We start from the raw sequence: 23,168 nt of genomic DNA, 5'->3' as shown, positions 1-23,168 counted from the left end.
TCTCTCTCTCTCTCTCTCTCTCTCTCACTCTCTCTCTCTCTCTCTCTCTCTCTCTCTCGCTCTCTCCTCTCCACAAACTGATACTGGTGTGGCATCTTTTTGTTGGTAGGGTTGATATATTCAGTTCTGAAGCTGCCATTCCATTACACAGGAAAATGAAAGGCATATCAGTTGGTTCCGCATCTTGCATCTTACATCTTGCATCGTCACAGCAACTGGAACACGCCAGTTCTGCAACTTTCACCTCACAGTGAAACGCTATGTTTAGCTCCCCCTCGCTATAATCTCTAAACCTGTTAAAGTCGGTTAACATATCTCAAACATGTTTACAAACGTTAAAACACACTTTTGTCTCTTTTTAGAACTAATGTGTTGTATTTAATAATTATCAGTGAACCATCCGCGACACGTCATGGCGTCAGACCTTAGTTTGTCTTTATCATTAAGGGTCAAAGTATGGAATTAAAACCATCCCCACATGAACTGTATGAAAAAAACAAGTATTGAGATATTTATGGAGATGCTCTAATTAATGTTTGTTTGTTTGTTGTTTAACGCCGCACTCAGCAATATTCAAGCTATATGACAGCGGTCTGTAAATAATCGAGTCTGGACCAGACAATCCAGAGAAATTGGGATACGATGATATTCACCAACCACGTCAGCGAGCCTGACCACCCGATCCCTTTCGTAGCCTCTTACGACAAGCATAGTGGCTTTTACAGCAAGCATGGGTTGCTGAAGACCTATTCTACCCAATTAATGACCTGTTTTGAGAAACCATTTAAATTTTATAGACATATTGTACCAGCCCAAATTTGGAATACTAGTATATTTTTTACCCAAACGAATGTCACCACTGATGTAGGGGTTGAATGGCTCACAGAGCACACGAGTGACTTCATGTATAGAATAAGCGGCGGTGAGGTAGCCTAGTAGTTAAAGCGTTCGCCCGACGTGCCGAAGACCCAGGTTGGATTCCTCACATGGGTAAAATGTGTGAATCTTATTTCCGGTATTCCTCGCTGTGATATTGCCGGAATATTTCTCAAAGCGGCGTAACACTCACTCACTCACTCACTCTAGAATAAGAAATCAATCAGGTGATCAGGTGTCAGGGTATACATCATAAATGATGAACGTTTATTTGGGTTCACTGATCTGAAATGTGAACAATGTTTCTATCTAAATTAAGTTATAGAAAAATATATCAAAATAATATGCAAAGGGGGTATCTTTGACTGGTCCTAAAAACACAACATAGGCATTTGAAAAAGGTTTCAAATTAAGCAGCCTTAAACACTCTCAACAATCACTGTATGAAGGAACAATATTTTTATGCAAGTGCTCTCTCTCTCTCTCTTTCTCTCTCTCTCTCTCTCTCTCTCTCTCTCCTTGACACTTGTTGGTTCTTTGATTTCAGAATCCTAGGACATTTTCTTCATTGACATCCCTCATAGATCTGAAACATATTATCTTTAATTGTGGAAATAAACATTTCCATCCAATCGAAAACGAGTGTTGATAAAACATGAAAAGTTTTAAAAGACTAAAACACATTCTGCAATAAAATCAAAATGAAAAGGCCCTGCGTCTGAAGTTGGACACGTGGCCTTTCTGTTCAGAAATACGCATGGCTAATCTACAGCAGGTTGGAACGTTCCAGGGGTGTTGTTTTAACATGACATATCACTTCGAGATTGTAATCTTTGTCAGAAGCACGAGACAAGATGAGATAATAGCAACGTGATTAAGGAAGTTGGGGTGCCAGGGTGACATAAAACACCGCCCCATTGACAACAAGGTCATGGCGTTATCTGGTCTCTCTTTCATCTTTCTCTGTGACGTCATAGTGACGTCACGGGTAGTGCCAGTGCTTTTGAAATACACGTGGGTGGAATACGGGTACATATAACACCACCGGAATATACAGTCTCATCATTCCAAGGCCAGGTAAGCGGAAATTAAGACGAGTTTTGTGTTTCAGCGTTAGTTGTTGGATGATGGCGGTATTGTTTGTCGTTTGTGTTGCTCTGTTTGGAGCTTGGGTGTCAGGGGACGTCTCCTGTAACCTGAGACAAGGGGGGCAAGTCTGGAAGGCGGACCCCCGGGACTGCTCAAAGTTCTACCTGTGTTTTAATGGACAGAAATTCAACTTCACCTGTGGAGAAAATGTATGGGACCCTACAACAAGAACGTGCGTGGGAGCTGGATCGGAGTGGGACAAATGTAAGCTTCAATCTTAGTGAGTGAGTGAGTGAGTGAGTGAGTGAGAGTAATTATGGGCCTGACTTGGTTTGTTTGTTTGTTGTTTGTTGTTTAACGCCACACTTAGGCTGTCTGTGAATCTGGGCCTGATAATCCAGTGATTGATATCATGGGCATCGATCCACGCAAGTGGTTCACCCTCGACAAATCGGGGTACTCTTGCCATCTTCCAACGTATAGCTCAAAATGAGACACTAAAACACTTTGATAAATTTAGGATCGCAATTTAAACACATCAATCATTTCACTGTTTGTTTTAATATGAAAAAATGTTATAATAGGTTGTGCAGTAGCTGTTGTCCTTGGATGTCTACAAACCCTTAATATACACATGTTAGATCATAGATTGTAAGCTACCCACTTACTCAAGTTTTGCAAATATTAGAATAATACGATGGAACTTATGTATGGATTCATGTACCATTGTAATATGTACCATTGTACTATATATATATATATATATATATATATATATATATATATATCAGTTGTCTTGATACGAAGAAAGACTTGACTAGACTTGTCAGAGCTGTGACGTGACGTAGCGTGATGTGATTTGACATGGCGTGACGTGACGTGACGTGACGTGACTCACTCATCTCCTTCACATTGTTGTCTAAATGCACACATCTCACACGATACGCTTCCGGAAATCTAAGCTACATGTACAAGAATCTCCTCTCAGCTCAGCTCAGCATGATCTAGAATGGATGAATATTTTGGTGACCTTCACCTCAGTACTAGAGGAGACATGCCAAGATAAATTAATTCTATATTACAGTAGACACTATTATCATTCCCCGTATTCAATCATTCATTATAACCAATGACATGTTCCATTGTTTGTATTTTTAGGTTCAATCAAATCTCAGCTGGAGAATCTCAACCCATGCAGCAGTCGCAACGTCGAACGGGCAGCCAAGGGAGATAACTGTGCACAGTACTACGACTGCGTATCACGTGACTCCACCCTCACCTCGGATCCGCTCGTTAAGGAATGCCCCTACCCTATGTTGTACAATGACGAGACCAACAGGTGCGAGCCCTACGCGCTAGTGACCTGTGGACAAAGGAAAGAGGCCAAAGACCCTTGTAAGTAAATCGAGATCATATTGTGACAAAAGTGCTTGATAATAACATAATACTACTGAAGTGAAACTGACGGCACTTAATAAATAAGATAAAGGGTTACATGTTTACTTCACAGGTATCAAACAAATATTCACTTCACAGGTATCAAATAAATGTTTACTTTACAGGTATCAAACAAATGTTTACTTCACGGGTATTAAACAAATATTCACTTCATAGTCTATCAGAAGGATCAAACAAATATTCGCTTTACAGTTATCAAACACATGTTTACTTCACAAGTATCAAACTAACTTTTATTCTTTTGAAAGGCTTGATAGTTTATAGTGTTGTTTAAGTAACAGTTGTAATCTTTGAGTTCCTGGATGAGTGAATGTTATTTTATGCCACAGTGAACAATAATTCAACTACGGTATATCACGAATAGGTAAACCCATTGTTGACACCATAGGCATTGATTCATGCCGTTGGGGTACAATGACACACGCTAAGCAAGGTGAGTGAGTGAGGTGGCTTTAACGCCGCTTGGACAGTATTCCAGTCATATAACGGCGTGCCAGCTTAATGTGGGAGGAAAGCCCGAGGTGATGCAGGTATCAGACGTTTACCACTTCGCTGAAATACACGAGCACGGGTATGGTGCTGACAAACCTAGAAAACATAATCAGGGCGAACCTGGATTCGAACCCACGACCATAGGTTCCCGGCATGCCCAAGGGACGCAACTCTGCACAGCAATTGCAGCGCCTTAGACGACTTGGCAACCCGTGCCCCCAACCCACAAATAAGTGATGAAAAGAAAATTGATCATGGTCGGTATTATCTAAGGATTTAAGTTTAAAACCTTGTTAGAGACATCAATATTATGTTCAATTATGTTAAACCTGTTTCTTTTGATCAGGTGAATACGAGTCAAACCAGTGTCAACGATCTCACTGCATACCGTGCCATGTGAGGTATCCTAGCTGTAACGGACTCCAAGATGGCATGAACTCGTGGGTCGGACGAGAGTGGTCTCCCTTCTTCGTTGTCTGCGAACAAGGCAGAGTTGTCTACAAGGGTCAGTGTGACGAGACCAATGCGCAGGAACTCTTTAATCCAGAAAAACGCGCGTGCGAGGTGGTCAAGGACGAACGGGATCTCAAAGAACTCATGTAGTTTGATCTGTGTGACATCATAGTTTATTTTGGGGAAAGATAACTGAAAGAAGAAGTGTCAGGAACTAACCATTTTTTTATAACGAGCTCCTTTTAAGTACCGTTTTCATGGTAAGCATCGTCATGAATTTCGGAAAACTCGAAAGACGAGTTGGAATATGTCCCTGTGAGCTCTGTATGTCAGAGCTTTATTGTCTAATGATTTTATTGTTGAGCTTCTCATGGTGAAATACGTCCTAAATGTTACATTCTGAATGATTTAATTATCACAGCATTTTGTGTTACATAACTGGACTCCAAATCACGGCAGCCAAGATATTTCTTATCAACACATCAGTTTTTAAATTAAAATCAAACTTGATTTTAAGAAGTAGCACAGGGTAATGGCCATTAAAACTTTTTGGCAGTTGGAGAGTGAATACATTTTTACAGCCATATAACAATTTTACCGACAATGTTGGGCTTTAGATCAATTAATTTAATCCCTTGTTTTTATGTAGAATATGAACAATAAAACACGAAAGAGCATATCAGTTATTGGTCGATTGAATTTCTAAAAGTTTATAATCGAACAATGTTTTCTTTCGCTTCATGGTATAATTGATCCTCTGTGAAGATTTTTTGTGTGTATATTGTGAAACATGTCACAAACTAATAAACACATCAGTTCGTTATATTTTATTGAGTGGATGACGTCTTATATCCAATCAGGAAACATCTGATCTGTTTCATCAAAGGTGTTATATGATATGGCTGGATATCACAAACATTTCCGAGTTCAATATTTGAATATTTGGGTTATGTCACGGCGTGACACCCTTAGGAAAGTCCGAAGTGGCGCCAGTCGTAGACGTTTATTAGGGTGTAGTGCCGACAGACCTAAGTTCTTCAACGAGGAGGATCTCAGATTCGAACTGAGACCAGCGGATCTCATGAGTTCGGCGTCTTACGAATACAATGTCTCGGGCAACTGGTAGCCCTGATATGTTATTCTGATGCTGTCCCAGGGCAATTGGCAACCCTGATGATGTTGATTGCTTTTGTCCTTGGGCAATTGGCAATCCTGGTGATGTTGACTGGTGTTGTCCTCGGGCAATTGGCAACCCTGACGATGTAGACTGGTGTTGTTCTAGAGCAACTGGCAACCAGGTGATGTTGACTGCTTTTGTCCTGGGGCAATTGGCAACCCTGGTGATGTTGACTGCTTTTGTCCTGGGGCAATTGGCAACCGTGATGATGTTGACTGCTTTTGTCCTTGGGCAACTGGCAACCCTGATGATGTTGACTGCTTTTGTCCTGGGGCAAATGGCAACCCTGATGATGTTGATTGCTTTTGTCCTTGGGCAATTGGCATCCCTGTTTATGTTGACTGCTTTTGTCCTTGGGCAATTGGCAACCCTGATGATGTTGACGGCTTTTGTCCTGGGGCAACTGGCAACCCTGATGATGTTGACTGCTGTTGTCATTGGGCAATTGGCAACCCTGATGATGTTGACTGCTTTTGTCCTGGGGCAATTGGCAACCCTGATGATGTTGACTGCTTTTGTCCTGGGGCAATTGGCAACCCTGATGATGTTGACTGCTTTTGTCCTGGGGCAAATGGCAACCCTGATGATGTTGATTGCTTTTGTCCTGGGGCAATTGGCAACCCTGGTGATGTTGACTGCTGTTGTCCTTGGGCAATTGGCAACCCTGATGATGTTGACTGCTTTTGTCCTTGGGCAATTGGCATCCCTGTTTATGTTGACTGCTTTTGTCCTTGGGCAATTGGCAACCCTGATGATGTTGACGGCTTTTGTCCTGGGGCAACTGGCAACCCCGATGATGTTGACTGCTTTTGTCCTTGGGCAATTGGCAACCCTGATGATGTTGACGGCTTTTGTCCTGGGGCAATTGGCAACCCTGATGATGTTGACTGCTTTTGTCCGGGGCAATTGGCAACCCTGATGATGTTGACTGCTTTTGTCCTGGGGCAATTGGCAACCCTGTTGATGTTGAATGCTTTTGTCCTGGGGCAATTGGCAACCCTGATGATGTTGACTCCTTTTGTCCTTGGGCAATTGGCAACCCTGATGATGTCGACTGCTTTTGTCCTGGGGCAATTGGCAACCCTGATGATGTTGACTCCTTTTGTCCTTGGGCAATTGGCAACCCTGATGATGTTGACTGCTTTTGTCCTGGGGCAATTGGCAACCCTGATGATGTTGACTGCTTTTGTCCTGGGGCAAATTGCAGACTATGATGATGCTTACTTGTGTTGATCTGGGTGCTGCGATTCTCTGTGCAGTGTTGCGTCCCTTGAACACACCAGAAGCCTATGATCGTGGGTTGGAATCCCGGTTCACCCTGATTAAGTTTCTAGGTTTGTCAGCACCATGTCCGTACACATGGGTTTCACCATTGTTGCAAACTCCTAACGTAAAGTGGCGTTAAACTAAACTCATACAATGTACACTGTGTTGGGGGAATGTAGCAGGTGTCTTTCGCAGTAAAATATACGGTTTACTTAGTATTTGGTACTTTCTGAAGTTGCAACAGCGAAGCAATTACAAACATGATCACTTAAGGCGGCTGCACACGCGTCAACGTGTGTTTCCACACGACTAGTATGTTTTGAATACACAATGCCATTTAGAAAGTGGCCAAATGTAACAAATGTTATATTCGGGATAACACTTTCTAAGTAAAGTACAGATCCTCGTATTTTTTAGGGGTTGAGCCCCGTCCGGGCTTCGAACGCACACTGCCAGAGTGAGACACCTAATCGCCAGCACACAAAGTCAGCGATCTAACCCACTCAGCCATCGGGGCTTCCACAGAAATGGAAGTCCGACAACTGGTAGTCTAGATCACGTACTTTGTGTACCCCTCTGACAAGTGAGTGGGTTAGGTGGCCTTCTTTGTGTGCTGGCGATTAGGTGCCTCACTCTGGCAGTGTGGGTTCGAATCCCCAAAAGTTTACTAAGAAAGTGCTATCCCAAATATAACATTTGTTATGGTAATACTATGTTTGTTGTAATTCAGTTACTTTTCACTTCTCTCAAATAAAGACGCAATTTCGTGGCAGCTAGAACATGTGACAGCTATGCAGTATCTGATTGGTTGTAAGCAACATATTAACATATTTTGCACATGTCAAAATCGAGTTTGAAAACAATAAAATGTTGGCTAAAATATTGGTGAGAATAGAGACTGATACTATATTTCACCAACAGTTTGTCAAACTTCACACACGAGTTCGTAAAACGTTCACACAATTAAGCTTATGTTTTGTAAACATAAATCGGCAAACTTCAGTTGTCGATGAAGACGCTTTAACAATCCCCGAGCAGCATAATTCAGACTCCTTCATCAAAACATCATCAATCATTTGCGACATTTTACAAATGAAGACGAAACCGCAAAACTGACAGACTGAGTACACAAAGGCCAAACCAATAATCCCTTGGGATCTACCCACAGGGCCTGTCGACAACTAAGCCTATTCGAGTGTGAAGGTCACATATGAATGGTTTTAAAAGCCGTAAGCAAGTGTTACGTCGACCTCTCTGTGGGTTAGTGGGTGAGACAAACAGGGCGGTGAATACGAAGACAGATTTACATAAATAAACACCAGGGGTTCGAATCCGTGTGGGACACACACAGTATCCTTTTGGCTACTTGCAATGTCCCAAGATGTGAGTGAGTGAATGTTATTTTAACCTCTTAAAGTTTAGTATTTTCCAGGTAGCTTGACATTGCTCTGTCTCAAACTGTGTGTTTGTGTACTTCGGGAAGGTATTATTGTTTGTTTGTTCGTTTGTTTAACGCAGCACCCATATTCCAGCTATATTACAGTCTGTAAACAATCGAGCCTGGACCAGACAACCCAGTACTTGACATCATGAGCATCGATCTACCCAGTTGGGATACGGTGTTACGCATCAACCTAGAAAGCGAACCTGACCACCAGATCCCGCCTCTTTCAGGTAATGTTTTCTGAAGACCAATTCTAACCAGTATCTGCGCGGGTAGGAAAGGGATTATCTGATACATGTAGATAGCTATACAATATAAGTTAGAACGAGTTTGGCTTTGAAACGTGTTGAATTGCCAGTATGCTTTAATATTGTCTTGTTTTGGCCTCTTGTTGATCTAAAGCCTGGATGCATCAGCTGCTGGTCCCCGGGGGCGGTCGGGTAGCCTAGTGGTTAAAGCGGTCGCTCGTCACGCCGAAGACACGGGTTCGATTCCCGACATGGGTACAATGTGTGAAGCCCATTTCTGGTGTCCCTCGCCGTGATATTGCTGAAATATTACTGAAAGCGGCGTAAAATCAAACACACTCACTCACTCACTCAGGTCCCCGTTAACCGATGCGTGTCGTAAGAGGTAATCAAATGGATCGGTATGCTTGTCGTAAGAGGCGACTAACGGGATCGGGTGGTCAGACTCGCTGACTTGGTTGAAGCATGTCATCGATCCCAATTGTGTGGATCGATGTACATGATGTCAGTCACTGGATTGTCTGGTCCAGACTCGATTATTTAAAGACCCCCGTCATATAGCTGGAATATTGCTGAGTGCTGCGTAAAACAACAAACCAACCAACCAAATGGATCGGGTGGTCGGACTCGGTGACTTTGTTGATTGCATGTCACCTTTCCCCCATGGCGTGCGTTGCTCATAATATCAACCATAGGTTTATCTGGGCCATCCTCCCTTGTATACAGTCCGTGACTCTGAATAATTGCTGTCTTCGGCCTAAAAACAAAATCCATACGTGCTGATTTTTGCTGAGGAGAAAAAAGTATAAGAACAAATATGATTTGCCGTGATAACATTTGAGGAAAATATTACATGCATTAACGTCATAAACATAAACAACGTAGCTGCATCTGTGCAATATAACATGCATCTGATTTATTAAAGCACAATGCGTCATAAATAATGCACATACAAGGACTCACTGCACAAAGCGTCATAACTTGTATCCATACAGGTGATACACTGCAAAAAGCGTCATAAACAACATCCATACTAGGTACCTACTGCACAAGGCGTCATAAATATGAGAGTAGGTAAAAACGTCTCATGACGTCTTGAATGACCTCAAAAGGTGAAGTCAAAACGGCCACACAAAGGCGTTAACAGGACCTCAACAAAAAAAAGTCAAAACGGCCACACAAAAAATATAAGTGGGTGAATGAGTATGGTTTAACGCCGTTTTAGCAATATTCCAGGAATATCACGGCGGAGGACACCCGAATTTGCTTCACACATTGTACCGATTTGGAATCGAACCCGGGCCTTCAGCGTGACGAGCGACAGAAACATATAAATACAACAAACTCAATTATTATGTTACATTAAATCTGATATACATTGTATTGAGCTGAAGCTGAGTTTTCCGACTCACGAATGGATTAGTTTGAAATAAAAACAAAGAAAGCTTTCCTCATTGGGATCAAAGTTTATTCATTTTTTAAGCAAAAGTAATATGATGAGATTGATTAAAACTACTTGAAGAGATTACCAAGAGATTTCTTTGCAATGACTATCTCTAACACGTACAGCGTACACATCCCGCTAACAGTGGCGGTTCATCATTGTCTTATCCATTTTGACTTTGGTGCGGCCGTTTTGACTATGGCTTTGTGGCCATTTTGTCATTTTTGGTGACCGTCTTGAGTTTTGAGTTTTCTGATACTAAGCCGTTATTTTTGTTTTGTTTTGTTTGATGTTTAACGCCGCACTCAACAATATTCCAGCTATATGACGGCGGTCTGTAAATAATCGAGTCGCCAAGCATAGTCGCCTCTTACGACAAGCATAGTCGCCTCTTACGACAAGCATAGTCGCCTCTTACGACAAGCAGAGTCGCCTCTTACGACAAGCATAGGTTGCCGAAGACCTATTCTACCCGGGATCTTCAGGGGTTGAGGCCGTTTTGACTACATCCCATAAATAGTTCCCATACAGGGACACCCTGTACAAAGCGACCGTAGCTCTACGTCTACGGTAACTTTATGTTAACGTTACGACAGTCTTAACGCTATTGTTGCTTTGTGGAACCGGGCCCTGCATTGCAGCTGGCATCCAGATTTCTGAAGGAGGTCATATTTGCTCACCATGCAAATTCACTGGAACACATTCGTTACATCCATTGGATAATACACAGTCTGCGATTTTGTGCTGAATTACATTCTACTGCAACATGTATACATGCACACATATCTGATAATTTACTTTAAATATAAATATAAGATAGATAAGCGATAAATCGTAAAGAACAATGAAGAACGAAGCATGTTTTTTTCACGATAACACTTTGTTCTATCATGACGTCATTTCTTGAGGTTCGAATATGCGCTTGCAACTTGATGACTTATATTTGACGATATTTATTTGAGAGAGGGAATTTTTAAGTGTCTAGTGAGTTGTTCGACATAGATTTAGATAAACGCAGTGGTTTAATGATGGCTTCTAAAAGTGGTAGAGATGTGACAATCGTTTTGCGAGAAAAGGTAAAAATAATCGACGCGAGGATTGTGAGAATATCCGGGAAATACCAATACCAAACCCACCTGTTAGTAAAGATAGATTCTATTCAGTATGGAATACTGTAAGGGACATTCTCGAGATCTCGCATTCTCGCGATCTCGACCTTTGGAAACGAGGTAAATATGCCCAAAACACGAGAATGCGAGATCGCGAGAACGCGAGGTTTGGCCAACATCTCGCGTTACAGTATTCCATAATTCAGGGAGTCATCATTATAAAAATTCAGGTAAACATTTTTAAAACTTGTACATTTTATCATCATCCTTAAAGAGGCTGTATATAATGTTGATGTCTCATATAAGAAATAAACGACTCGTGTCCGTTGTTGATCGTATCGCAGCCCCTCGTGCTTCATTCTCCCTGTAGTGTTTTATGGTACGATATACAACACCCACTCGTCGTTTATTTCTTAAATAAAACCTTCCAAACACTTTCCCGTCGTCTAAGGCGCCGCGATTCGCTGTGCGGAGTTGCGTCCCTTTGGGACACGCCAGAAACCTCTGATCGCGGGTTCGAACCCAGGTTCGCCCCGATTATGTGGGTTTCACCGAAGTGGTAAACGTCTGAGACTTGCATCACTTCGGGCTTTCCTCCAACACTAACCTGACACGCCGTGATATGACTGGAATACTGTTAAAAACGGCGTTAAACCCAACTCACTCACTCACTTTCCATAATAATACGAAATCTCTGCTGAAAGCAGAATCAGTCAATTGTACGATTCCGACTAAGCATAAGCATATGTTTATAAATCAAATAGTGATGATACAGGTGGTTCGCGAAACGTTGTACACCCCATGTCAAAATTTAACACCCATCAAGCGTTTTTCATCACCAGACAGGGGCGTTCGGGTAGCCTATAGGTTAAAGCGTTCGCTCGTCACGCCGAAAACCCGGGTTCGATTCCCGACATAGGTACAATGTGTGAAGCCTATTTCTGGTGTCCCTCGCCGTGATATTGCTGGAATATTGCTAAAAGCGGCGTAAAACCATACTCACCCACTCACTCACTCACCACCAGACACAAAGTATCGAATATTAACATGTATAAAATCTGTGATTTCAGGCTTTTATGTAAAACACACTTTACTAAATGAGTTTGTTTTTCGTCATCCCCAGTGTCACAGGAATCTATTTGGGTTTGGCGGAAGCAATGAAAACCACGTTAAATAGACGCTACATCATTGTCTGATGGAAATGTGGGATGAGTCATGTGAGCAGTCTTAGGGTAAATAGTATCTGATCCCGGTCACGTGACAACAACAAAGGGCATGTCACAGTGTTGTGGGGATGAGGCAGTGGTGGCTGCACCTGGTTGACCTGTTTGCCCCCACGGAACACGTACATCAGCTTGTAGGATGTCGCAGATAATACAGTGGCGGTATCCATCATCAATGTGTGTTGAACTTTAGAAACAAACACAATATACTCCTTATCCTTGACACTGCTTGAAGGGAAGATCTTCGTGACCACTCGTTGCATTCCGGACCAGACTCGTGAAGATCTGGCTTAGAATCGGTCTTCAGCAACCGTAAAAGCCGACCATTCTTGTATGAGGTGACTATCGGGTGGTCAGATTCGGTGCCTTGGTTGATGCATGCCGTCATTGCCTTTTGCGTAGATTGATGCTCATGGTATCAATCACTGGATTGTCTGGTCCAGACTCGATTATTTACAGACCGCCGTCATATAGCTGGAATATTGTTGTGCGGCGGCGTTAAACAACAAACAAAACAAACAACAACAAGAACATTCCGGACCAAGTGGTACCAAGTTGGAAACAGCGAGAGTGTATTGGAAGCATAACCTTGTTTAGGGGGCACGGGTGGCCCAGTCGTCTAAGGCGCCGCGATTCGCTGTGCAGAGTTGCGTCCCTTGGGCACGCCATAAACCTATGATTGTTGGTTCGAATCCCGGTTCGCTCCGATTATGTTTCTAGGTTTGTCAGCACCATACCCGTGCTCGTGGGTTTCACCGAAGTGGTAAACGTCTGAGACCTGCATCACTTCGGGCTTTCCTCCCACATTAAGCTGACACGCCGTGAGATAACTGGAATAATGTTAAAGCGGCGTTAAACCCAACTCACTCACTCACTCTTAACCTTGTTTTGTCAATGCTTCAAAACCTTTTCCCCCTGAAAATAGCAGCCAGACATTTTTTTCTTGGATGTCCAGCATGACCTGTCAACTTCCAAAGTGACCAATAGGTGTTTTTTTATAGGTTCATATTCCATCGGCTTGTTGACACATGAACCAGTTAGTGACAGCATTAGACCCATGATGATCCGGGGTAGAATAGATCTACAGCAACCCATGCTTGCCGTAAAAGGCGGCTATGCTTGTCGTAAGAGGCGACTAACGGGTGGTCAGGCTTGCTGACTGGGTTGATGCATATCATCGTATCCCAATTGAGTGGATCGATGCTCATGATGTCAATCACTGGATTGTCTGGTCCAGACTCGATTATTTACAGACCGCCGTCATATAGCTGGAATATTGCTGAGTTAGGCGTTAAACAACAAGTAAACAAATAAACAAACAAATCGATAGCATTAGCTGATGAAATATCATGGAATTATAGTGCCCTGTATTATCGAGGATGGGGCTAAGTAGGTGCAAGACAGCGATGTGCAAACAAATGAAGTCAAAGAACTGCATGATGAATGCTTTCTCAAAAGTAGGATTGAAATTACGTGACAGATTCACAACAAACGTTAGGGGGAAATCTGTACATGCACCGCTCCTTCTTTGAAACAATCAGACAGATATGCTCGACAGTCAAACCAGAAAATAACTTTGGTTTAACATTCACTTGTCACCATCCATCACTCAACCAGCTCTGTCTGTCGTTAGGGCGCATGGCAGGACATGACACGCGTGGTCGGTCAGAGAATAATTGTTCTTATAATGAATCATCAGTACATTAATGTGGGACCCGTGAAGATCCGGGTTAGAATAAGTCTTCATGCTTGCCGTTGAAGGCGACTATGCTTATCGTACGAGTGTGTGAGTTGGGTTTACCGCCGCTTTTAACAGTATTGCTTATCGTAAGAGGCGACCGACTGACGGGATCGGGTGGTCAGGCTTGCTGACTTGGTTGATGCATGTCATCGTATCCCAATTGCGTGGTTCGATGCTCATGATGTCAATCACTGGATTGTTTGGTCCAGACTCGATTATTTACAGACTGCCGTCATATAGCTTTAATTTTGCTGAGTGCGGCGTTAATCAACAAAAAAGAAAAAAAAAAAAAGATGTGAAATTTTTTTTAGAATTTTATAGTTTTCTTTATTTTCTTAATTATCATACATACACAATACATCTGAGAATCGACCAGTCTGGTTCCCTGGGTATGCTGCGCCAGGCTCGCTGACTTGGTTTGATGCATGTCATCGTATCCCAATTGCGTGGACCGATGTTGATCGATGATGTCAATCACTGGATTGTCTGGTCCAGACTCGATTATTTACATACCGCAATCATATAGCTGGAATGTTGTTGAATGTGGCGTTAAACAACAAACAAACAAACATTAATTAGTGCAAACAAACAAACAACTTGTCGAGGTCCTCCCGCTACCCCTTTTTTCACAATGATACGCGCAAGTGGGCGCACCTCACACATAGTCATACGGGGTTAATTGTCAGGTTACAACTCAACTTATCCTGGCTTAACAGTAAGTATATTTTCAGGCAAGAGCTGTCTGCACACATTGTACCCATTTAGGGAATCGAACACGATTGTTTGGTGTGATGAGTAAACGCTTTAACCACTACACTATCCTGTCATTCATTTCTATAATGATGAAACACTAGATCATCAACTATATCACAATCTCATTAAAATCAGACCTCAGTTCTCGCTACCGCTAAACAAAGTTCTGAGGACATCCCATTAGGGTCCCGTCAGAACAACCTTTCATCCGACCAATCAGAGCATCGCTTACCAGATCATGAAAGTGACAGTCGGAATGTGATTTCTAATCATGCAACCTCGAAAACTTTAACTCCGAACGATAGTTACGGGTTTAACGACTGAATCCATACAATCTAGACCATCTATTAGCCATTCCAGAATGTTCTTTAGTTCAGGTTTCAAATTTGTAATCGAGAATTTTAAAAAATATGTTTCGAAGCGTAGTCGCCAATTTGAAATTAGTGCCGGAAGGCACGAGAAAGCTGCCTTCTGATTGGTCATTCCATTGGTCGGTCTGACGTGACCCGTAATGGGATGTCCTGAGATCTTTAGTTTAGCTGTGTGAAGCCAATTCGGGTGTCCCCCGCCGTGATATTGCTGGAATATTGCTAAAAGCAGCGTGAAAACGAACTCACTCACTCATACGAACAGGGAAAAAGCATTATCTTTTCATAACTATTTTCTCTGATAACGTTTCAATAATTCCATATTTAAAGCGACAAATTAAAGCTTGTGTCAAACAGGGAAAGCCAGTTTTCAGACGATATTGCTACGCAGTAACAATGATTCATTTATCCGGACAATTCGTTTATCCAGACTATTTCACTTGGAACCAAACCGCTCGGATTAAGCAGTGTCTCTGTCAGTTCGTCTCGTTTCTGGAGTGTATAATTAACATCAAAATGCACATCCGAGAGTATAGGTTACATAAATAGTACAATACACGTACAGTCACGAATGTTAAATGCATGATTCATCAGTGAAAAAAGGGTATTTTTTTCCAAAACCACGTCTTGTACTGCAGAACGTTGTCGTCAGTGAGTGACGGACACCACCTTGCCTCTGGTGAAATGTTGTCACTTCAGTATATACAATGCCACTCGACGGAATCATCAATCTTTCTGAAGTAGACGTAGAACGTCAAGGAGACTTAAAATATACTCTTCAAAAAAAGAAACGTTACATAGATGTAAAACCACTTTTTGCCAAATATCTAAAATAATTACATTATATGAGAACCAAATAAGTCAAACAGAAAGATGATGTGTCTATAATTCGCGAAAACACATGCAATACACGTAAACGTAGCGTTTGGGGATCAATTTTACAGCTTCATCCAAACGCAACCGCCTGTAAAAAACGTGCAGCACAGGATCCTGCATTTAGGCATGCAGGCCCCCCCCCCCCCCCCCCTGCTGAATGGGTATAAAAATCCACCTCAACGGCCGTTCATACAGTCCTTATAACAGCAGTAGAGGCGGGGACAGAATGCCAAGACTGAATGCAGCTCAACGGAACAACGCCATTGGGAGATTACAAGCTGGAGCAATTCAGCAAGAAGTGGCCAGGCACTTTGGCGTATCCAGACAGACAATCTCCGCACTGTGGACCCGATACAACAACACCAACAGAGTTGACGACAGACCAAGGTCAGGAAGACCAAGGGTGACAACCCAAGCACAAGATACATTCATCTAGGCGACTAATGGGGTCGGGCGGTCAGGCTTGCTGACTTGGTAGATGCATGTCATCGTATCCCAATTGCGTGGTTCGATGCTCATGATATTAATCACTGGATTGTCTGGTCCAGACTCGATTATTTACAAATCGCCGTCATATAGCTGGAATACTAGTATTGTTGATTGCGGCGTTCAACAACAAACCAAGCCACTATACCACAGTGACAGTGATTATTACAAAGGGACATCGTAATGGAACAACGATGCGTGTATCCGGGTATTTATGGATACAATGTGGTTAAATATAGAGCGCTGACAATAGAAGACACATTTGGGCGTGTAAGAATCTGTACTTGACAAAGAAAGTTTTATCCCAATTATTTGTTAAACTTGAACTTGAATGTGATTATGACGCGGGTGTTGAGACGGCAACATCCTGTTCCCGATTAAAGCTATTGGTTTCTTGCAGTCTGAGCCACGTATATTCGGCAAATGCGTGGCACATCAATGGTTACTCACTTTCACCGAGACAAAATTATATTATGTTCCTCTGGTCGGTCCCTTTGACAACAAGTGTCCGCCCGGAGAGCGGAAGGTCCGGGGTTCGATCCCAAGCCGCGTCATACCAAAAGACGTTAAAAGATGGTACTTGTTGTTACCATGTCTGGCGCTCGACATTAAGGGGCTAAAACAAGGACTGGTCGGCTCGGAGTCAGTATACTGTGTCTGAGTGGGGTATTCATGTTAACTGCGGCATGGTATCTCAGTGAGCTAGCACTATAAATCGGCATCAGTCCGGACTAGTACAAGCAGCAACACACACACACGTGCATGCACGTCGCTATATAAGTGCAATAATCTTGGACGCGACGTTAAACCCAATTTCACCTCACCTCACCTTTGACAACAATACATACCAATTATAAAATCCCCCAAAATTTCAGTCAGACAACAGGACTGGCAGCATTGCAGAGTTACCAGACCACATATAATGTTGCCAGTCCACAATGTTCTAGGCTAACGAACAAAGGGTAAACATAAGAATAATTGGTGGATTGTCCCCCCGACCATCGGACGTGCAACTTTTCAAAACTAGACATCCGTCAGCAAAAAAGACCGTCTCGGACTGTCGGGTAAGCGGGTATTTTAAACTTTGTTATTGGAATTGGAATCTCAGACTGATACAAATATGTTGATGTTAAGATTTTAATGGAGACCTTAGCCCTGTCCCACGAAGCTAGGAGGTCGGGTAGCCCAGTGGTCAAAGCGTTCGCTCGTCACGCCGAAGACCTGGGCTCGATTTCCGACATGGGTACAATGTGTGAAACCAATTGCTGGTGTCCCCCGCCGTGATATTGCTGGAATATTGCTAAAAGCGGCTTAAAATCATACTCAGTCAGTCCACAAAGCGATCTTAACGCTATGAATGTCCAAAGCCTGTGTTATAGTATGTTAATTACGATTGTCTTAGTGCTTGAGACCGCTTTGTGGAACGGCTATGTTTGCTATACAAAATAAAACCCTTCATGTTACACCCCTCTCATCATTTTAATTGTCCTAAGTGAAATCATTAGGTGTTTCTTTTGGAAAATCAAGATTTTGGCAAACCGACTAGAATGTTTCAAATCGTACCAGCTGCAGTATGTCTCAGTACAGTAAACTCCAGTGTGTGTGTGTGTGTGTGTGTGTGTGTGGTTTAACGCCGCTTTTAACAGTGTTCAAGTTATATCGCAGCGTGTCAGCTTAATGTTGGAGGAAAGCCTGAAGTGATGCAGGTCTCAGACGTTTACCACTTCGGTGAAACCCACCAGCACGGGTATAGTGCTGACAAACATAGACACATAATCGGGGGTGAACCGGGATTCGAACCCACAATCATAGGTTTCTGGCGTGTCTAGGGGACGCAACTCTGCACAGCGAATCGCGGCGCCTTAGACGACTGGGCCAACCGTGTCCCCTATGTATAGTAAAGTTTCGTTAATCCGGTATGGTTGGTTGCATATAATGATGTCAGATTAACGAGTATGTCGGATAAGCGAAATTAGATATTCTCGAAGTTTGTGATCGAAAATCGGACTTCTTCCCGATAGAAAAGAACCACACGTGTATAAATGAAATCATTAAAAACGAAATATTCCTATCGTTATGTTGTTTATTCATTCGTTCCTTAATTTATGATTAATAACATTGCAAAAATACAAATAATTTTCACATTTTTACGCTACAATACAGACATTGCTCGTGAATTCATCCCCTCAACAACACGTGTATATATACATGTACATGCAAATGCTACTGTCTTGACGACTTATTACATGTCTTGCTATTATTTACACATCATCTACTGGTTACTTGGTAAAATAGTCTTTCAGTGTCTTCTGTTTCTCAGTCTTGGTCGCCGTGATGTTGCTGGAATATTGCTGAAAGCGGCGTAAAATCAAACTCACTCACTCTCAATCTTGGATGACACATTTCTCAAAGATGCTTGCATTTTCGCAATAACGTCCAAGTCCGTAACACAAAACACATCCAAGTGGTTTTCAACAAAGCATGCAAGTTGAGCGAGATGGGCCTTGATGGTTGCTGGTGGTGGGATAATTGGCTCCTCACTGTCGTCAACTTCATCTTCTGTGTTATCGTCAGGCTCCCCGCGAACGATGGTGTCGAAAGTCATATCTTCCTCGTGTGGGATGTCGTCATCGGCTGTCAATGCCGCGTCGCCGTCGCTGGTGTCCGACAAAGAAACGACTGTCCATTTCGACGATGCCTTCAAAATGTCCGATAGTGTTGATCTGCCGATCTCCACGCCGAATTTCTCAAGTGCAAACGTAATGATTTCATTCTGAGTGATATTCGGTTTACTCTGCTTAAAAAGACAAATCTCTTTCTTGATTTGCGGGGTGATTTCTGCTCGTGCACGCTTTCTTGGTGGTGTACTGCTGAAAGACATTTTGACGAATGGTACAAGGCAAGTCGACCATGTTTTTTATACCTGTTCGTATTTTTAACTGGCTTCATGCACATTTATCTGGCTTCCATTTGTAAACTAGCTTTTCCTGGTTGTTTTTTTGAAGGCTGGATTGTTAATTGTTAAGTTTATCTCTGCAGACATTGCAATTTGGAGTCAGAAGCCGACTCGTGTCGCGTCAAAACACGGGGCATACGTGACCAATGCGCAACTCGTGTTATTCCGGGACAAGCCGAATAGCGACTCGTGCCCCTCTCGTGGCCATATATTTCCCCATATATCATATATATTTTAGATGCAATTTAAAGCTGTTCGGGACATGCGGAATTATACAGTATGTTTGAACACATTTAACTGTGTCTCCGGGGTATATTTTTAGATGCAAGACATGTAAAATCAAAAATTATTCCTGAGGGATTCTTTGACGAAGAACTTGAAGTCATACGCGCATTCTGATTGGTTTGTCGTATTTTCGCACATAACAATTATCGATAGGGGTACGAGAGTCTTCTTGCAGGTTACGGAAAGGGGCGAGTGGGGACGAATGAACACGGGGGGTGTTCTCACTTTGCAAGCAGCTATTGTTCTAGTTTAAAAATCAGCAGCCCGTGATAAGCCCTACAACAATGGGGGTTAACACTATAGACTGTTTCACTTTCACTGACTATAGCCAGACTACAGCCTGTCTCGGTAGATATAACACACAAAAATGTATGTAGTAGTATAGGTTTTGATTAATTATTAATTAAAAATTACATTTTTGTACAGATGTACAAATTTTCAAGACAATGTAATACAGTAGTTTGTATTGATACAAAAAATGTATGTAGTAGTGTAGGTTTTTATTAATTATTAATTAAAAAATCCATTTATGTTCAGATGTACAAATTTTCAAGACAATCTAATACAATATAGCTTGCAAAATTTATATCTGGCTACAGCAAAATGACTTTGAGTGATGAGATTGTTGGCAGTGTTGATGGCTGCAGGACATGCATCCAGCCTTACAACACCTCCAGTGCACTGTGCCTCGTCTTCTTGTCTTGACTCTGAACTTATGTCCACCTCGCGAATGAAGGATGAACTTAACGTTTACCTGTGCATTTGCCATTTTGCATAAAATTCTCAAATGGCACCTCCATATATAGACAGTGTATATATCCGTTATTTTAAACTCACTCAATTTGCCTGTTTGGAAAAGTATAGTAATCAGTGATTTATGTTCACATCAAATAATTTAGCCATATCTGTTAAGCTGAACACAGTTCACTTCATTAGTTAAGTTTGGGTCACAGTGGGTCACAGCTTAGTCATCAAGGAGCTCAGATAATCAGAACAGGCTATAGCTGGCAAGTCACTGGACCGTACAAGTTAATCTCCCAGCCTGCTGGCAAAGTGAGAGTAAACCGAACACGGGGCTGTGGAATCACGGTCAGGCGAATCACAGAGTAAGCTGATCACTGTGTCGGATTAACGAGGCTGTTTATGAGTGATTTCAGCAATTTCTTGCAAAATCGGAGTCGTAGTGCGAGGTTGTCGGATTAACGGGTCTAATTAGCACTGATGTAATCGGTTCCCTTCATCAGTGTCGGATGAAGCTGATTGTCGGATTTACGGTGTCGGATTAACGAGACTTGACTTGTAGTTGATTACGATGTAGACTTATGCGGTCCACCCGGTGAAAATCTTATCGACGCGATTATCCATCATTGATACTCCGCTTGTCCCGAACTCCAGATAACTCGATATATTTTCAAAGCGCTCGCTGCGCTGTGGCTGCTTGTACAAGTCGGCCTGATGCCGATTTATAGTGCTAGCCCACTGTGATACCATGCCGCAGTTTAACATGAATACCCCACTCAGACACAGTATACTGACTCCGAGCCGACCACTCCTTGTTTTAGCCCCTTAATGCCGAGCGCCAGACAGGGTAACAACAATAACCATCTTTTAACGTCTTTTGGTATGACACGGCCGGGGATCGAACCCCGGACCTTCCGCTCTCCTGGCGGACGCTCTACCACTAGACCACGGAGGCGGTATTAATGTATAGTGGTTACGAAAGTCGTAGCGCTACGGCCGCTTTATAAAACGAGGCCCTGTGATTGTGTGGTTCATTGTGGTATAAGTTTATTGCAAGCCGTCGTTTCAAGGACTGATTTCAGTTTGAGACGTACAAAATACTTAACTGGTCAAAATAATTTCGCCAAGGGCCAATAAAATGTATATTTATAAGCACAAAACTAAAGTTGAAATATAACAGCTGTGTATGTTTATTTCGCTCTGCTACGTGTAGGTGATTGACGCATGGCTGTTTAAAAAGTCGTGGCGGTATTACACACTACTGAACCAAAACACGTGTATATACATGTACATACAAGTGCTACTGTCTTGACGACTTATTTCATGTCTTTACACATCATCTACTTACAATAACAATTATTGAACTTTCAAGTTATATGCGAGTATTCCCTATTATTTTGAAGAGTATATTTGTAATGAGGAGGGGGCACGGGTGGCACATTCGTATAAGGCGCCCTGTGCAGAGTTGCGTCCCTTGGCATGGGCGGATACAGCTTTTTTGAAAAAGGGGGGGGGGGGGGGAGTGTGTGTGCACAATTTAGATCTATTTATTGTCTTTGGAGGTAATTTATACAGAAATAAAGATTGTTTTCGAAATAAAAAGGCGGGGTGCGCACCCCCGCACCCCCCTCTGTATCCGCCCATGCTTGGCCACGCCAGATGCCTATGATTGTGGGTTCGAATCCCGGTTCGCCCCGATTATGTTTCTAGGTTTTTAAGCACCATACCCGTGCTCGTGGGTTTCACCGAAGTGGTAAACGTCTAAGACTTGCATCTCTTCGGGCTTTCCTCCCACTTTAAGCTGACACGGCGCGATATAACTGGAATAATGTTAAAAGCGGCGTTAAACCTAACTCAAGAAGATGTAATGAGGTGATTCGGGCCAATAAGAAATGGTGTTCCCTTGGCTTAACAAAGAAATTATTTATAACCAGTAAGTAATCTGAAAACACGTTAGCCGTGCCCTAAACGTCACATCCCAGAGCCACCGCAGATATGGGTGCAGCGGCTGTGACGTCAGAGAAGGTCGTTGCGCTCTGTCGTAATTTAAAAAATTTAAATTTTTTTTTAGTTAGTTTAGATGATTGATTTTGTTTTTCCAGAAGACTGGTTTGTCTGAAGTAGTTGTTTGAATTGTGTTATTATTAGCTTTGTAGTTACTAAATTAACGTTTTAACTTACTTGGGTTACGTGGGGACTTGTTCACGTAACGTGTTTGGGTGACAAGCAGGGATGCAGGGATAGGTGTAGTGCAGGGATGCTTAGGTGACGTGCTTAGGTAATGTGCTTAAACGACGTGTGCTCAGGTGACGTGCTTTAATGTTATGACTAGATGGTGATGTGCTGATGTGACGTGTTTGGTTGACATGCTTAAAAGGTGTGTGGATGTGACATGCTTATGCGGTGTGCTTAGGCGACGTGCTTCGACGGAGTGCTTATATGACTCACTTAGGCGATGTGCTTAGGTGAACGCACTTAGTATGCTTATGTGTCGCTTGGTGTGCATTGGTTAAGTGCTAAGACAGTGTGCGGAGGTGACGACCATAAACAGTGTGCTTAGGTGACGTGCTTAGGTACACGAAATGTGCCCAGATGACGTGCTTTGATGTATGATAAGATGGCGTGCTTATGTGGTGTGTGGATGTGACGTGCTTAGTTGACGTGCTTAAATGGTGGTGTACAT

At 42.6% G+C, this 23,168-nt stretch overlaps 1 protein-coding gene across 1 annotated transcript; it reads left to right on the top strand.

Moving 5' to 3' along the window:
• Positions 1 to 1,922: 1,922 nt before the first annotated feature.
• On the top strand, positions 1,923 to 5,191 carry LOC124146560. Its single transcript, XM_046516901.2, has 3 exons — positions 1,923 to 2,229; positions 3,124 to 3,360; positions 4,262 to 5,191. Exons 1-3 carry the CDS (start codon positions 2,001 to 2,003, stop codon positions 4,516 to 4,518), a joined length of 723 nt encoding a protein of 240 aa, XP_046372857.2. The 5' UTR covers positions 1,923 to 2,000; the 3' UTR covers positions 4,519 to 5,191.
• The last annotated feature ends 17,977 nt before the right edge of the window (positions 5,192 to 23,168 follow it).

Source organism: Haliotis rufescens, unplaced genomic scaffold (assembly GCF_023055435.1).
Source record: "Haliotis rufescens isolate VD_foot unplaced genomic scaffold, xgHalRufe1.0.p SCAF_23, whole genome shotgun sequence".
NCBI lineage: Eukaryota > Metazoa > Mollusca > Gastropoda > Lepetellida > Haliotidae > Haliotis > Haliotis rufescens.
This window is presented reverse-complemented; position numbering and strand designations above follow the sequence as displayed.

Coding starts and splice junctions, on each gene's coding strand:
- LOC124146560 (XM_046516901.2), top strand. CDS start 2,001: ATGATGGCGGTATTGTTTGTCGTTTGTGTTGCTCTGTTTGGAGCTTGG. Junction 2,230..3,123: donor TGGATCGGAGTGGGACAAAT/GTAAGCTTCAAT, acceptor TTGTATTTTTAG/GTTCAATCAAATCTCAGCTG. Junction 3,361..4,261: donor GAAAGAGGCCAAAGACCCTT/GTAAGTAAATCG, acceptor TCTTTTGATCAG/GTGAATACGAGTCAAACCAG.